At 42.9% G+C, this 16,899-nt stretch overlaps 1 protein-coding gene across 1 annotated transcript in view; it reads left to right on the top strand.

Moving 5' to 3' along the window:
• ubr4 (ubiquitin protein ligase E3 component n-recognin 4) overlaps positions 1–16,899 on the top strand; it is a gene marked incomplete at its 5' end in the record, with an annotated part of 49,215 nt that overhangs the window by 7,600 nt on the left and 24,716 nt on the right. The window contains 29 exons of the mRNA XM_079273090.1: positions 4,898–5,085; positions 5,222–5,378; positions 5,519–5,604; positions 5,708–5,877; positions 6,529–6,808; positions 7,255–7,387; positions 8,128–8,207; positions 8,432–8,560; positions 8,881–9,063; positions 9,307–9,429; positions 9,526–9,755; positions 9,885–10,003; positions 10,095–10,192; positions 10,464–10,621; positions 10,715–10,921; positions 11,137–11,238; positions 11,319–11,419; positions 11,640–12,027; positions 12,222–12,285; positions 12,449–12,640; positions 13,149–13,219; positions 13,643–13,835; positions 14,429–14,662; positions 14,810–14,980; positions 15,102–15,284; positions 15,534–15,692; positions 15,929–16,081; positions 16,267–16,494; positions 16,670–16,827. Of these exons, the coding sequence (XP_079129216.1) occupies positions 4,898–5,085; positions 5,222–5,378; positions 5,519–5,604; positions 5,708–5,877; positions 6,529–6,808; positions 7,255–7,387; positions 8,128–8,207; positions 8,432–8,560; positions 8,881–9,063; positions 9,307–9,429; positions 9,526–9,755; positions 9,885–10,003; positions 10,095–10,192; positions 10,464–10,621; positions 10,715–10,921; positions 11,137–11,238; positions 11,319–11,419; positions 11,640–12,027; positions 12,222–12,285; positions 12,449–12,640; positions 13,149–13,219; positions 13,643–13,835; positions 14,429–14,662; positions 14,810–14,980; positions 15,102–15,284; positions 15,534–15,692; positions 15,929–16,081; positions 16,267–16,494; positions 16,670–16,827 (4,738 nt within the window). The remainder of the gene's footprint in view (positions 1–4,897; positions 5,086–5,221; positions 5,379–5,518; positions 5,605–5,707; positions 5,878–6,528; positions 6,809–7,254; positions 7,388–8,127; positions 8,208–8,431; positions 8,561–8,880; positions 9,064–9,306; positions 9,430–9,525; positions 9,756–9,884; positions 10,004–10,094; positions 10,193–10,463; positions 10,622–10,714; positions 10,922–11,136; positions 11,239–11,318; positions 11,420–11,639; positions 12,028–12,221; positions 12,286–12,448; positions 12,641–13,148; positions 13,220–13,642; positions 13,836–14,428; positions 14,663–14,809; positions 14,981–15,101; positions 15,285–15,533; positions 15,693–15,928; positions 16,082–16,266; positions 16,495–16,669; positions 16,828–16,899) is intronic.

The following is a 16,899-nucleotide window of genomic DNA, read 5'->3' as shown; positions in this document are numbered from 1 at the left end:
TCTAAAAATAATAATCGTACCTCTGGCTGTTGTCTGGGCATCATTTCTGCTTCAATCCTTGCACTGATGATAACAGAAACAATACACATATTGATCTTCACTGCATTGATGGTATTGGATCAGCAGCACAAAAATAATGAAGAATTAAACACTTTATATAACTTGAAAAGAGTAGAGGACTCAGACATGATGGGGCTCAGCTCCCCACACACACACACACACACACACACACACACACACACACACACACAGCAGAGGCCAATGGAGAGAAAGAAAAGGACTGAAAGTTCTGTTATTCAAGTCGTCGACTACTCTGCTCCTTAACCATAAGTATGGAGGGCAATACCAGCAAACATTCAACATCAACTTACTGAACTACAATGCCTTTCAAAACGGTGGAGGGCTTTAGGGAAACCAATAATTAGTCTGAAAGTATGTTAACTTATTTCAATGTTTTTTATAGCATGAATTACCGGTAGTCTTATTCAAAAAAAAAAAAAAAAAAAAAGGACGGTACTTTGAAACAAGATTACAATAACGAATGTCTTCATTCAAGGGATGAATGAATGAATGAATGAATTTTATTTATATAGCGCTTTTCACAGACAGTACTATCACAAAGTGCTTAACAGAGCAGACATTTAAAAGCATAAAAAACACAATGTGACCCTACGGTCAATAAATTACATACACAGAGTGAATAAAAAATGTTAAAGAATAAAATAAAAATAAAATAAAAATGTAAAACAAATGTTAAGAGCAGGTCTAGGACATGGGTTTACTTTTACACAAACGCCAGCCTAAACAGGTGGGTTTTTAGCTGGCTTTTAAAAGTATCCACAGTATCTGCGAGGCGTAGAGTTGCAGGCAGAGCATTCCAGAGCCTCGGGGCCACTGCCTCAAAGGCTCGGTCACCACGGGTCTTAAATCGTGTGCGTGGGACTGACAGAAGACCTAGAGCATTTGACCTGAGAGTGCGGGCGGGTGAATAGGGGCGAAGTAGATCAGCTACATAAGTCGGAGCCTGACCATGAAGTGCTCTGTAAGTGATGGTGAGAATTTTGAAGTGTATCCGAGATGCTACAGGAAGCCAGTGGAGAGATCGGAGTACGGGGGTGATGTGAGACCGTCGGTTTGTCCTGGTGAGTAATCTGGCGGCAGCATTTTGGATGACCTGCAGACGGTTAAGAGCAGATACACTGAGTGATGTAAAAAGTGAGTTGCAGTAGTCAATGCGAGAGGAGATAAATGTGTGTATGATCATTTCTAATTCAGGCGTTGATAATACAGATCTCAGTTTACTGATATTTCTTAGATGGAAGAAACATGACCTGGACAGCTGCTTAACATGAGGGTCAAATGACATGGAGCGATCAAAGAAAATCCCAAGATTGCGCAGGTTGCAATGGGAAGCAGAGGAGAGAGGACTAATAATCTGCCTGATCATGGGGACAAACTCCTCTGGAGCAATAACTAGGACCTCCGTCTTAGAGTCGTTGAGTTGCAGGCAGTTTTCTGCCGTCCAGTCTCTGATGGCATTGACACAGTCCAGGAGCCTAGTTAATGTGAATGCCTCGCTGGGTTTGAATGACAGATGAAGTTGGATGTCGTCTGCATATAAGTGATAGGACACATTATAGCTTTTTATGATCGGTCCCAAAGGTAACAGATAAAGTGAAAATAACAGAGGCCCCAGAACCGAGCCCTGTTCTTCACAGATGGTGAGGACTCTCTAAACCAGGGGTCTCAAACTCCCGGCCCGCGGGCCGAATCCGGCCCGCTACGTCATTTTATGTGGCCCGCGAATCCGCCAGCAAAAAAAACAACAAAAAAGTTAAAATTCTTTTTTTTTCTTCTTTTTTTAAGTTAGACTTGATAATAAAAATATCCCCATAGTCGAAATTCTGAGATAGAAAGTCGAAATTATGAGATAGAAAGTCGAAGTTATGAGATAGAAAGTCATAACTATGATAGAAAGTCAAAATTCTGAGATTGAAAGTCAAAAGTATGAGATTAGAAAGTCAAAATTATGAGATTGAAAGTCAAAATTATGAGATTGAAAGTCAAAATTATGAGATTGAAAGTCAAAATTATGAGATACTGAAACAGTCATAGAAGCAGCTCTTTGGCTGGTTACTGTACATTTAACATGGAAATGTATTGTGAGTACATTGAAGGCTACTTTTAAACTGTGAATGCAGAGAGTTATTTAACAATATGTTACGAGTAGTGACATTTCCAACCGGCCCTTTGTGGGCGACCATGATGCTGATGTGGCCCGGAGTGAAAATGAGTTTAAGACCCCTGCTCTAAACGTTGGCGTTGCATTAGAAAAAATAACAACGTGACGATCTAAAAATGCACATTTATTTTTCTCTTAATTTTCACATTACCGAGATTAATATCAGTCATCCTCGCAACAAACATAATTGTTGGTTATCGGCCCTGAAACATACTCGCGCACACACGGTAATGTCATTCAAATCTTTTGTCCCTTCATCGCACGATGCGACAGTGTAGTTGACAGTGTCTACTATTTCAGCAGAGAGAAGACAGGAGAAGACAAGTGCAGCTTGTGTCTCAGGTCAGCAGCTTTCTGTCCTCAGGCCAAAGACTTGGTGTCCACCTCACTGTGCTAGATTCATTTTGTTATTGTTTGTCTCACAATCTGGGCTCTGAGCTGTCGCCCTAATAGCTGAGGGAGTGACAGAGCCACAGATGAAGAGTCTGAACGCTGCTTTTGACTGAAATGAACGTGATTATGACAATATTTTGTCAAAGAGATTCATCTGTGGCTCCGTATGGTTCAAAAGGACAATACCAGCAGTGTTGACATGTGGGAGCTCATTATTGTTTTTGCAAATATTAAAACTCTTAGATTAGAGCTGGGTAAATAATTGAAGAGTTGCTAACCAGTCGGGTTGACCAAGGTGCTTTCAAGAGCTCTGTCCTAAAAACACAAAAAAATCCCCCATTTGTCATCCAGTCTGCCTCGTCCTGGAAAACTTTAATGAAAACTTGTAGTTAATGTTGACTCTTTTTTACATTTAGTAATGCATCAACGCTGAGGTAAATATTTAAAATGATTGTGGTAATACTCCTTATCGCAGATCTTATTAATTTCTTCATTGACCATCACATTGTTCTTACTTGTCATTGCATTACTCATCAGACAGAAAACGTCCTCAATACAAAAGTGATGTAGGACCCATGTCAAAACGGTGGTATTATTCTTGAACACAGTACATTCGAGTTGTGCTTGTAAACTCAGGGCTTAAACACGCTGCTACGTCTTGCTGTCACCGGAAAGTTTTGATTTTTTGTTTGTTGCATGCAGATGTGAATATCAACTCAAAGTGATGTTCTTTTCACACTTAAACATTGTTTCTGTGTTTGGATTAATCTGTAGACACCTCAACTGGGTACATCTGCTTTGAGAGGGTTTTCAAGTCTAATGTTACTAAAATACATTTCATTGATTCATAGCTCCTGAAATAGGAAGCCTCCATTCAGAGTGATGGGGGGGGGGGGGGATTTTAGGATGCCACCTCTCTGATGGGGAAGGAGACTGAGTGATAAACTAGATGTAGTCGGGCTCCACCTGTACACACGGAACTGGGTCTGGAACCAAAAATCCAGGATTTAAGCTCAACTTGTTTTAATTCCTGGAGTTGTCCCGGGTGAGAGGCGTTGAGTGGGTGTGGGAAGACTCAAAAACAAACTTGAGTGCTGCTGTGTTGGAGGATCAACTCTGTATGTAGCAGCCTGTGGAGGAAGGCTTGCACAGTTATCTGTGCCCAAGCAAACAACACCTTTGAGTATCTAGCCACATGACGTATATCGTTTTTCATTTTAAAGCCCCGGTTTTAAAGGGAAACCTGGAGGGTGTTCTCTGCTAGTCACAGACTATTCATGACAAACACTGTTTGAGCTTGAGTTAGTGGTAATTGGTAGCAGAACACGAGATTGATGATTGACTTTATAGTCCTGTAACCAGACCTCGGATAAAGAGAGGAACAGAGCTGCTATCTTAGTTGTGACAGAGGCCCCTTTCAAATCCCTCATTCAAATGAGTTCTTCCTGTTTCCCATGGGAGGTCGGGGACATATAAACAAAGTCTGCCATGATGAAATGTTCCTGGCTTTTCCAAATGGCTAAACGGTAGATCAAACCAAAGAACCTGTTAAACTCCTGAAGAGGGAAGCAGTCAAACTGAAGAAAGAGATCGTTTGGGCCTCAAAGACTTCGTTGCTTTCTTTGCACATTCTCTTAGATGAGACTATTTATATTTGAATTTCTTTTTATTATTTTTAGTTTATTTGCATCACATCAGAGCATACTGAGCAGCTCATTTCCATACTGCCACTGCTAGTATTGTAGTATTACACCAAAATAATATTTAATCCAATGCATAAAAATGTCAAGAGCTCACAAAATTGAGACGTATCATATTAAAAAAAAAAAGTTTAATTTGTAGCTGATTTATTTCATACAAATTTAGATATGTCTGATGCCGGTGGCCTGTTAATTGTAATAATGCAGCACTGATGTGTTTTCACTTCAGCACATACTGTTCAGCTTCCATTAGAGTGTCAATACCGGTACATGTTTTGCATCAAGCAGCAACCGTTGTATAGACAAGAAAATGGGAAATACAATAAATGAGCTCTTCCTTATTGTCAGCAATTGAAAGTCTTGAGAAAAACCTTTAGAAGAAGAAGTCTGTTTTCTTTAAGTGGATATTCACCAACAGGATGTCTGTATGTTCACTCTTTACCGCCGTCTTTGGCTCGTGTCCACCGCCTTCACAGTGACATTTTGTCTTTTGGTCACACCACTGCCACTCTACAAATACCTTCTCACTCAAAGAAATTCATGTAAATTGTTTTGTCTGCAGATGATGACAGCGAACCCATCTTGGGGCTTTGGTTTGAAGAGACCATTTCTCCCACCAAAGACAAAGTTGCTCCCCCGCCCCCTCCCCCACCCCCACCTCTGGAGACCTCTCCCAGACTGAAGAGCCCCAGCAAGCAGAATCCCAGTGAGAATGGCAACATCTTAGCTGGACGTAAAGACCCAGAACTGGTGTGTACCTGACAACAAACAGGATAATGCTGCGGCATTAAGTCCAGTCTAAACGGCACATGTCTTTCTTTTTTTTATGATGTTTGTTACGTGTGACAAGCCAGCAACTCATATTTTTGTGTTTTTGTTCCTAAAGTTCCTCAGTTTAGCTTCCAGCATTCTGAACTTCATCACCACCTCAATGCTCAAGTCCAGGAACAACTTCATCCGCAACTACCTGAGCGTGTCTCTGACAGAGCAGCACATGGCTACACTCGCCAGCATCATCAAAGACGTGGACAAAGATGTCAAAGGTACGCACGAAGAAAAAAAACTACTTATCATGAAAATGATCTGAAATTTGACCCTAATTTCCCTTTGTTGGCTTGGTAGCTAATGAACGGTGTAGTAAGCAAAGCATGCTGCCAGGATTAATGCTGTTTGTTCTCCTCAGGCTCCTCGGATGAAGCGTTTTCTTTAGCTCTGTATCATTTCAACCACACCCTGGTAACATCAGATCTTCCATCCCCAGCCCTGCAGGTAAGAGGGATTAGTTTTATGCCAGTAACTCATTAATGAACCTATTGTTTCTGAACGGTTTATTCAATGTCAGACTTATTCTCGTGTATCTTGTATTTTCCAGAGCACCCTTCTTCAGCAGTTGGGCGTTGCACCCTTTTCCGAGGGTCCCTGGCCTCTGTACATTCAGCCTCAGTCATTATCAGTGCTCTCCAGACTTCTCCTCATATGGCAGCACAAAGCCAGCTTGCAAGGAGAGCCGGATGTGCCCGAGTGTATGAAAGTCTGGGAAAGGTATGGCAGCCATTGCAGTTCTCCTCTGGTTCATATAGTCAATATAGTGTCACCAGCTGTGTTTATACTTGGATGAGGGAAGAAGAATTTAAATGTTGAATGTCCCTGGCAAAATAATAACTAAGATGTAGATTTGTAAGACCTCCTGTCTCTAAAGCATTTAAATACAAATTATCTTGTTTTGTATTGTAAAAATCCTCAGACGTGTTAATAGTGCTTTTATCAGTAAACTCTTTTGGGGCCGTCGTGTCTGAAAAGCCCTGTGAGCAGCGGGCACTTAAATACAAAAAGCACTGCGTCAACTAGCGGAGCCTTTGCTCAAGCTATAATTATGTAATTCACCTCGTGCCAGCTTCTCTTACGGAAAGCATCAACCACGCATTAGAGAGTGCTGACAGAAAATGCTCTCCTTCACTTTGTCCTCCGTGTTATATAAGATGGGTGGAAAGGAAAGGCCTTCTTAAGTTCGGCAGTATGTCAGTATCTAACATCCGTGACCAAAGGGGACACACCTTTTACAGTGCTGTGGGAATAGATGGAAATGTGCTTGTTAAAACAAAGGCTAGCTTATAATTGCACATAGTTTATTCTACTTTTTCTTTTCTTTACCTATTTCTCCTTTTTGCTGCCTTTCCTTTCCTGCTCTTATAGATTTTTGGGAACATTGAAGCAGCACACCATCCAGAGTTCTGTGCACGGAGAAGACGACCTTAATGTCGAGCACCTCCAGCTGCTACTGCTCCTTTTCCACAATCTGTCGGAGCGCGGCCGGCGAACCGTCCTGACGCTGGTCACACAAGCCATCACTGAAGTGGCTCAGAGCAAAGACGCCCAGCTGAAGGCTGTGCCGCTCAACCTGGCCCGCCTCTGTCTAGTGTTCGACTACCTGCTGCGCCACTACTCCAAGGCGCCGCTGTACCTTTTTGAACAGGTTAACTGCTTATTTTAATTTGTCTTGTCCTGATGAATAGCATAGATTAAGTGTCTATCTATCTATTTGATTTATATATTTGTTACTTTTTATACGAATACTTCAGCAAATAAATAAATGTAATCTTTCTCCAATCCAGAGCAACCTCAAAGATCCCATCTTGAATATAACATAAGGCACATTTGATTATATGAATATCCCCACAGTCACTTTCCTATTCAATTCCTTTGGAGCAGTTATTGGCTACACATCTTGATAAAACCACAGATTCACTTATTTCTATGGTTTCCAGATTCGGTAAATTTTTGTTTTGAGTTATTTGATTTACCTGCCAAACAAAAATGAGTAGAAATCATCTTTATGCCAATGCTCAATCTTTGAATAAATGTGACTATGTGTGTAGCACTGGAAATTAAGCTTCGCTCTCTCGTGGACATTATTTACAGGTGCAGTACAACCTACTGACCCCACCATCCACTGGGCCGAGTTCTGTTCAGGACGGGGGCAAACGCAGCGGCATCCCACTCTACTACGGATTCAAAGAGGTGGAGGAGAACTGGGCCAAACACTGTTCAGCAGGTAAGACCAATGACGGAAATGCTTCTTTTTTTAACCCTGTGACCACAGCATAACATATTGTATTAAGACGTGCTCGTTCCTGTGCCATTATGTAGAACTAACTGGGTCACTTAATGTTCCTGAATCTGTCATCGTTGACTGAACAGAACAGAAAGACGGCAACCTCTGGGTCTGAAAATTGAAGCCATTGCGGTTCCTTCAACTGGCATTCTCTCTAAGAGCCAGCCGGGAGCGGCGACTCTGCTTGCAAAAAGAAGTTGGATTGTATAGAAGTCTAAGAGAAAATTACCATACTTCTCACTTTACAATTTATTGACCCAGTAAGCATTGTAAACATGACTTTATGGTCTCAATTGTTAGTTTCGAGTCTTCTTCAGTACAGCATGATGTTTATTGAGTAAATTATAGTCTCATTTAAATTAGATAGACATAAAGCAGGGTATGCTTTAGGGTGTGGCTGCCTTGTGATTGACAGGTCTCTACCACAACGTTGTCTGGTCTTGGAGTTGTTTTCGTCTTACAACTTAAACCCTTTCACAGTGTGTTTCCAGTTCATGAAAGTTTATTGTTGACCTTTTTTGTCTCCTAAAAATGTCTTATTCAGCGTTTGGTTGCAAAAAGCCAAGATGGAGACATGTATTTCATGTGGTCTGGCTTCTTGTTGTGTTACCTGTGAAGAAGATGAGGCTATGGTGCTAGTAGATGAGAGAATAATCTGTTCTGTTTTCAACCTTTCTTAGATTCAAATGTTCAGCCGAAATTCTACTGCGTTCTGTCCCCGGAAGCATCTGAAGATGATATCAGCAGACTGGACAGCAAGGTGAGACTTTGACCACACACACTGTGTGTGTGTGTGTGTGTGTGTGCGCGCGTGCAGGTGTGTGTGAGAGAGAGATTTTATAATTAGAGCGACCCCCCCCCCCCCCCCCCCTCCTCTCTGTACCCAGGTGACCAGCCCGGGGCTCGCCCTCATTAACAATCACAGGTGTGTGTGTGAGTGAACAATTAAAATTTTATTCAAAAATAACTTTTTTTTCCTGGTAGGTCTTCCCAAAGCTGTTCAGTGGAGCAGTTAAATATGATGAGCTGTATGCGTGGCTCGTCTCACTCCTGGTTGCAGGCTCTCAGTTTGACACAGCAAGAAGACAAGAGAGCAAGCCAATCACTCCTACGGTGAGAACAAACCATGAACAGGGTAAACCAGTCCATGATGCAGGGGGTGTCCCAGTACTGCTCAGAGCTTTAACATACCAACTCTTTGTGGCTCCACCTTTTTTTATTCATCATTCACATACAATTTGAAATTGACTGCTCTTCTGCAATGTGGTTAAAAAAAAAGCCTTCCCTAGTTGTTTGATTTTAAAAGGCTTTTAATGTGAAGCATGACCGGTCAGTGTTAAGTTTTAATCAATAGTAACTTAATAAACTTCAGCCCTGACACTAACTGAGTGCAAATTAATAAGCAGTGCATGTTTGTGTATCAACCTGCACAGGAGGCATGCTCCCTTCAGTATTACTTCCTGATACTGTGGAGGATTCTGGGTGTTTTACCGCCGTCAAAAGCCTACATGGAGCAGCTGAAGACTGGCTGCAGCGATCCCGGCGAGAGTGACATCCTACACACACTGCGATGGTCCGCACGTCTCCGGGTGTCTACCTACGTGAGCTGGATCAAGGTCTGTTGATACCTGATGGGCCTAAAGAATGCTAATGAGCATGGGAGATGACAAAACAAATGAATGACTTCAAAAAATATTACATTCAACTTTTTTCATAGCTGTCAAATATAATATATAATTTTTTTGATTATTGACATCTTATACTGTACTGTGTCCATAATCCTGTTATGTAGTAGCTATAGTCTTTTATAAATTGTGGTTTATTTTAATGTATGACTATACCCATGTCATCACGGACAGGAGCACTTGGTGAAGCAGGGAATGACAGCAGAGCAAGCAGCCTCTCTGGTTGAGATGACCGCCGCTAAGTGCAGCACAGTTAAATATGACGTGGAGCTAGCAGAGGAGTACATTGCCAGACAGGTAATGATTACAACACAACTGTTGTTGATTTTTGGATCGATTGTTTTCCAAACCACGTTTTGACTGTCACCCTTGGGCAACTTGGTTCCGTTGCAGATTTCTACCTTCTCCGGCGTTGACCCAAACGCCATCCTTCCACTCGATCAGTTACCTTCTCTACAAGCCATCTATACACTGGACGCAGTCATCTCAAAAGTGCAGGTTTCTCTAGATGAGCATATGTCCAAGGTTGCCATTGAAGCAGACGCCCACAAGACATCGGAGATCACGAAGAACCTACTGCCTGCCACACTGCAGCTCACTGATGTTTACACGGCCTTCACAAGGTGAGAAAGCGATCACTCTTGACTTCTGCACTTTGCTTAACTGTGAACATCAGACATGCTCATCTAGGTCGCGTATTAAGTGTAGCAAGCTGGGATTCTTGTTCTAAAAAACCTACGTGTCATGACCAGGTCTTACCTGCTAATGAACATCCCAGAGGAAGGGGAGAACAAGCTGACGGATGCCAAGCTCCAAGGTTATGCTGCAGTTCTGTCCATTGGTTCCACCCGCTGCAAGGCCAACCAGCTGGGTATGTGGAAGAATTAAAGTGTAAAACGGTACTTTCACAACCTTTCTGTCCACTCACTGTTTCAACCTCAACTTCTAATGAAACTCCACAGGTCACACTATTATGCAGAACTTACCATCGGCTGTGCAGACAATATGTGAGACCTGGAACGGCATCAACACCAATGAGTTCCCCAACATTGGCTCATGGGTACGTGAGTCTAGTTGTTGATTATGGTTCAGTGGGGCTGTAAGCAATTTATATAGGAGAGTATATAGGAGCCTTTTCTTATGCAAGTGGGCTGGCACTGAGCTTGAAGGATGATTTGTAAATTTTATATTTTTTGGATCACCCACTTCTGTAATAGTTATTTCTTACAACTATTAATCTATCAAGATATGACTTACTGATATTGACCTGCCCTACTCTGTATGCCAGCAATTATGAGACTAATATCCTTTTTGGTTTTTTTCTTTGTCAGCGAAATGCGTTCGCCAATGATACCATTCCATCAGAGAGCTACATCAGTGCCATCCAAGCAGCTCACCTGGGCACGCTGAGTTGTCAGTCCTTGCCTCTGGCCTCTTCTCTCAAACACATCTTACTCTCTTTGGTTCGCCTCACTGGCGACCTCATTGTGTAAGTGCTTGTCAAATCTGAGTCATTTAACATCCTACAGAAACGTAGAACTTGTGAACTTGATTAAATATTGCTGCGTGTGTGTCTCCTCAGCACAGAGGAGCTGAATCCTTCGCAGGTTGTGCGCACTTTGCTGCCCCTCCTCCTGGAGAGCAGCACAGAGAGCGTGGCTGAGATCAGCAGCACCTCGCTGGAGCGCATCCTCGGCCCGTCGGAGTCGGACGCCTTCCTGGCCCGCATCTATGAGCGCTTGGTGACCGGGTGTTACAACATCATTGCCAATCACTCGGACCCAAACAGGTATGCCACGTGTAACATGATGATGAAATAAACCTGCCTTAAGAATCTGTTTGATATTTACGTAAAACCACTGTGTTGGTGTGAAACGGCTGTTTGTCTTGCTTAACTCGCGCCCCACTGTGGAGCTTTGAGCCTGTTTTAGCTCACTGTCTTCTTTTACTTGCCAGCACATTTATTGTTTGCTTGATTCTCATCAATCTTTGATCATGTTTTAGTGGTTTGGATGAGTCTGTCCTTGAGGAATGCCTTCAGTACCTTGAAAGGCAGCTCGAGAGCGTTCAAGTCCGCAAGGCCATGGAAGAGTTCTTTTCATTCAGGTATTTGCTCAACCGATGACAGGCCGCATTCTTACACATTTATACCGCTACCTCACATATTCTGTGCTCCTTTTTTCCAGCGGTGAGCTTGTCCAGATTATGATGGCGACAGCCAATGAAAATCTATCGGCAAAGTTCTGCAACAGGGTGCTGAAATTCTTCACCAAGCTTTTCCAGCTCAGTAAGTCTACCGTTCATTTCAATCAAGGAAAGCTTTTCACAAGGCTGAGGTATGCTTCAAATGAACTGATTCATACGAAATGATGTCTGACCACATGTAACGGCAAACGTTTTTGAGTGCTTTTATGAATGGCCACATTTGAGGGCACAGTGACAAGCCTCTCGTAAAGTGGCAGTGCTGTAGATTGCTGTAAATAGAATGGTGATGTTGTCCATTCCAGCGGAGAAGAGCCCAAACCCCAGCCTGTTGTGTCTGTGTGGCACTCTGGCCCAGCTGGCCTGTGTGGAGCCCTCTCGTCTGCAGTCGTGGCTGACGCGCATGACGGCCACCCCGCCCAAAGACTCAGAGCAGCTGGAAGTTGTGCAAGAAAACCGACAGCTCCTGCAAGTGCTCACCACGCATATTGTGCGCGACAACAGCCAGGTGGGCGAAGGTGTGTGCACGGTCCTCCTCAGCACACTCATTCCCATGGCAACAGACATGTTGGCTAATGGGGATGGAACGGGCTTCCCTGAGCTCATGGTCATCATGGCCACACTGGCCAGTGCCGGACAGGGGGCCGGTCACCTGCAACTGCACAGGGCGGCCATCGACTGGCTGACCAGATGGTAAGAAATACATTTCAATGACATGCTGTCGTCAGATCAGTTATCACCAGGAAAACTGCTTGGTAGAAGGAGTCTCATATTTATTAAGGATTGAAACTATACTTTGTGTTGGGCTGTCCTAATCCCTGAGCCATTATCAAACAGCGATAAATCAAATCAGCCATCTTAAAACTCCATTTCATTTTTCTCTGCAGCAAAAAGTATCTAACACAGAAGAATGTTGTGGAAAAAGTGAGCACAAACTTATCCCAAGGAAAGGTAAGTTTTTATACATATATATTAGTTATATTTCACCCGTTTATAGAAGTGCCTTATTTGGACTTCATCCAGGTGTAATTCCATTCAAAACACTGGCCTAATGTGTTTTTTTTTTTTTTACCAATAACTGTCAAGTAACTGTCCACCTGTTCCTTGATATCAGCACGCCAGTATGCTGGAGTGCTCGTGCCACATCATCTCTTATCTGGCTGATGTGATGAATGCCTTGCGGCAAAGCAGTGGCCAAGGCACCTCAGCCATACTGATGGAGGGAGAGGAGAAGGCCATGGAAGTGGACTCTGACTGGGTGGAGGAACTTGCAGTGGAGGAGGATGATTCCCAAGCAGAGGACTCTGTGAGATCTCATCCCCTCATGTCTCCCTTTGTAGATGCTCAGCATACAGACCCGAACATAAAATGCTTTGAAATGTGTTGTGAAAACTACTGCATTGTACTTAACATCAATCATTTTTTTTTCACAAATAAGTTAACAGTTTTTAACGAATAGAAAAGACAAACAACAATAGAATGACCCCATCTGACCAATCTCTGGACTATAGACTATAACACATCTAAATGCATTTTAAACCCGGTGCTGACCACTTGCCCCAGAAAGATGTTTTGGTCGTTGTTTTCCTGCTGCAGGTTGAATTAGAAGGGAAATCCCTCTGGTTGAGGTGCACAGTATGCCTCTTAGTCTAGATCATGGTACTGTCCAGCAGAACAAAAATGACATATAATGGGTTTCACCTTCTCAGTCATTTCCAAAGGCGGTGTTGAACAATGTCTTTATCCAGATGCCAGGACTTCTGCTTGGGCTAAATGGAACAATACATCTTAACATGTTTGTTGTTGTTTTACAGGATGAAGACTCGCTTTGCAACAAACTCTGCACCTTCACCATTACTCAGAAGGAGTTCATGAACCAACACTGGTAAAGAAAAGTTGATTGTTCCCTGGGATTTTGGTTTTATTCTTGAGTCAGACCATGAGTTGGTTCTTTTAATCCTGATCAAGTTAAAGGGATTTCAGCAGGTCATGGGACGCTCGACAAACTACAAGGCTGTCTCACCTGAAAACAGATTTGTAGCACATGAATCCTTTAATAACCCAGAATAAAGAGGGTTATTGAAGATCCTACATACAATAGATTTAAATGAATCATAAAAGTTGTACAATAATCGGTTGCTTATAGTGAAGTTCACTTAGTACTGATTAAACTGCTTCGTTGTGATTTCTTAACACTTTGTTTAATTTGTTTGTTTCCGTCGTGCACATACATAAATCAGATGCAGATGGTCGTGAGTTTAAATGCCTTTATGTAGAAATCTAGAGTGTTGTCCCTTTCATTCTGCAGGTACCACTGCCACACCTGTAAGATGGTGGATGGGGTAGGTGTGTGCACGGTGTGCGCCAAGGTCTGTCACAAAGACCATGAGATCTCCTATGCCAAATATGGCTCTTTCTTCTGTGACTGCGGTGCCAAAGAGGATGGCAGCTGCCAGGTGAGACCGAATACCTCAGGTCATCATGGGAAGAGAACAACAGCGGTAACTTTGGCTTGCAAGTCATTCTACCATCGACTTTCATCCAGTCATTTCATTTGTTCAGTGTCATAGCTAGCCCACACCTGTGGCCAGAAAGAGAGATAAATCATGTTATCAATGAAAAGGCCAGCTTTCCTAGTTCATCTTAAAACAATGAATGTGCATGTGATGTTAGTTAGCAATGTTTTCTTTGTATTTGTGTCAATGTTGTTTTTACAATTGCTAAAATGAGTTTTGTTCAAGGAGGTAACAAAGTGAAGGTATATGGAATCGGCATGCAGCAAATTCAAAATATAGATACAGTTAACAATTACCTCGGAATATCATGGAGTCCTTTTGAATCCATGATTTTGTTTACCCTTTGAAGGCTGTTCAGTAAGCCTCCAACCAGCACCATCACTCTGACCTTCCTTTTGACTAAGAATATACTCCACGATGTGGAGGAGCTAGCAAAGTGAAAACAAAAGCAGGTTATCCTAATTGTAGAGAAGCTAAACAAAAATATCTGTATTTGATGTGCTGCCAGTTGTATACGCATGCACATATCAACAATGTTGCTCTTCTCACTGCTCCGCTTTGTGTTGTACCATCCACAGGCCTTGGTGAAACGCAGCCCCAGCAGCGGCATGGGCTCCACCCTGAAGGAGTCGTCTGCTTTCCAGAGTGAGCTGCGTATGCCCGACAGTGCTATCCGCCACCAGAGCGCCTCGCCCTCGGACAAGGGCAAGGTCACCATCTGTGATGGCAAACCTGGAGACGAAGACCGACCTAAGAAGAGCAGTGTGTGCAAGAGCATTGAGGGCTGCCAGGAAGAGTTGGTAACACAAGTGGTGAGAGAAAATACAATTTCAGTGTGTCTGTCCGTCACGTGTCTTATTGTTTGCGCAAGACTCAAATGACTTCAATTGCACAACGAAATGCAGTTGTTGTCCGTTTATTTTAGATTTCAAGCTTTTGGCTCTCTTTCGCCACAACAGATGGGATCGTCCACAGCGGCAGTCATACTAGAGATGCTCATGTTTCTCATGGAAGCCATCCAGACCAACTTCCAGCAGGCGTCAGCAGTGGGAAGCAGCAGCAGGGCTCAGCAAGCACTCAATGAACTGCACACTCAGGACAAAGCTGTGGAGATGACTGACCAATTAATGGTACGCAGACCTGTTTAATTTGGAGTTGTTAGGAAAAACCCCTTTGTTCCTTAAATCTGGATCCTTTCTGTAAATCCCATCATGAACTACATTATATGTAACTTCCTGTGCTCCTCCTCAGGTGCCCACACTGGGCTCTCAGGAAGGAGCTTTTGAGAACGTGAGGATGAACTACAGTGGTGACCAGGGACAAACTATACGCCAGCTCATAAGTGCACATGTGTTGCGTCGTGTTGCCATGTGTGTCCTGTCGTCCCCCCATGGCCGCCGCCAGCACCTTGCAGTCAGCCATGAAAAGGGAAAAGTAAGCTTCATAACCAGTCAGCTGAATCCTGTAATCATATTATCATTCCACACATTAAAAACTGCGTTGCGGTCAACATACTATTATTGTCATTTGATAGATTTTAATATGAATATAAATAATACATTGAACATGAAGCTTATTTTCTATTGTTCTTTTCCACGTTATAATTGCCTTATCGGTCATCAGCAATCTGCATTTCCTTTTTTGTTTGAACACCAGATGACCCAGTTCTCTCTCTCTTCACAGATAACGGTTCTGCAGTTGTCCACTCTCCTGAAACAGGCCGACTCGAGCAAGAGGAAGCTAACACTGACCCGTCTGGCCTCTGCTCCAGTCCCGTTCACTGTCCTCAGCCTCACAGGAAACCCGTGCAATGAAGATTACCTGGCTGTGTGTGGCCTCAAGGTCAGAAAGCCAGCTTCTTCTCAGTTTAAGATTGTTCTGTTTAGTGTGTCTTTTCTGATCCCATAGAGATAACAAGGTAGGCATTTTGCTGTCTTTAGTTACCCTAAATCATAATTCAGAGTAGCTGTTCATGCTAATGTTAGCCAAGTAGCTTTAGAAGTACTTTTTTAATGAATTGCTGCTGTTAAGGAATTTGGTATTTGACTGTTATTTTTGTTCTTTCATTTCTTTCCAAGGACTGCCATGTACTGACTTTCAGCAGCACTGGCTCAGTGTCAGACCATCTGGTGTTGCACCCTCAACTGGCAACTGGCAACTTCATCATCAAAGCTATTTGGTTACCAGGCTCGCAGACTGAACTTGCAATCATCACTGCTGACTTCGTCAAAGTAAGTATTAAGAGAATAGACTCTTTGTATGTAACTTTAGAGTATTGATTATTACTGGTGATCTGATTGAAATTATCCACTGATTTGGGAAGACACTCTAATCATGTGACTTTGATTATTCTGGGTTTTGCAGGGTAAAAAAACACTTAATAATACTTCTTTTATTTGTCTCCCTTGCCAAACAGATTTATGACTTATCAGTGGATGCTTTGAGTCCCATGTACTACTTCCTGCTCCCAAGTTCCAAGATCCGCGATGCTACCTTCCTGTTCAACGAAGAGGGGAAGAACATCATCGTCATCATGTCTTCAGCAGGTTACATGTACACCCAGCTAATGGACGAATCCAGCAGTGCCCAACATGGCCCTTTCTATGTCACCAATGTATTGGAGATAAACCACGAAGACTTAAAGGTGAGCAGGACATAAATTTATGCAGTGGAGTTAATCCCACAAAAATGTGCGAAGTCGTAAAATGTATAATTGTTTGTTTAAAAAGATTTACACAATCGCAAGCCCTACAGTGCATTCCTGCTCTCATCTTTTGGAACATTACATCTTAACACAAATTCTCTCCGTGTGACTCCAGGATAGCAACGGGCAGGTGGCCGGCGGTGGCGTGTCTGTGTACTACTCCCATGTGCTTCAGATGCTTTTCTTCAGCTACAGCCAGGGGAAGTCCTTCGCTGCCACAGTAAGCCGCAGCACCAGCGAAGTGCAGAAGCTCTTCACCATCAATGTCAAAGGGTAACGCTTCTTCCACACCATATACGGTTTCTTTGCTTGCACCTGCCACTGCACTGGGTCTTGCAAATGTAA

The sequence above is a fragment of the Melanostigma gelatinosum genome (assembly GCF_949748355.1).
Source record: "Melanostigma gelatinosum genome assembly, chromosome: 8".
NCBI classification, from domain to species: Eukaryota; Metazoa; Chordata; class Actinopteri; order Perciformes; family Zoarcidae; genus Melanostigma; species Melanostigma gelatinosum.
This window is presented reverse-complemented; position numbering and strand designations above follow the sequence as displayed.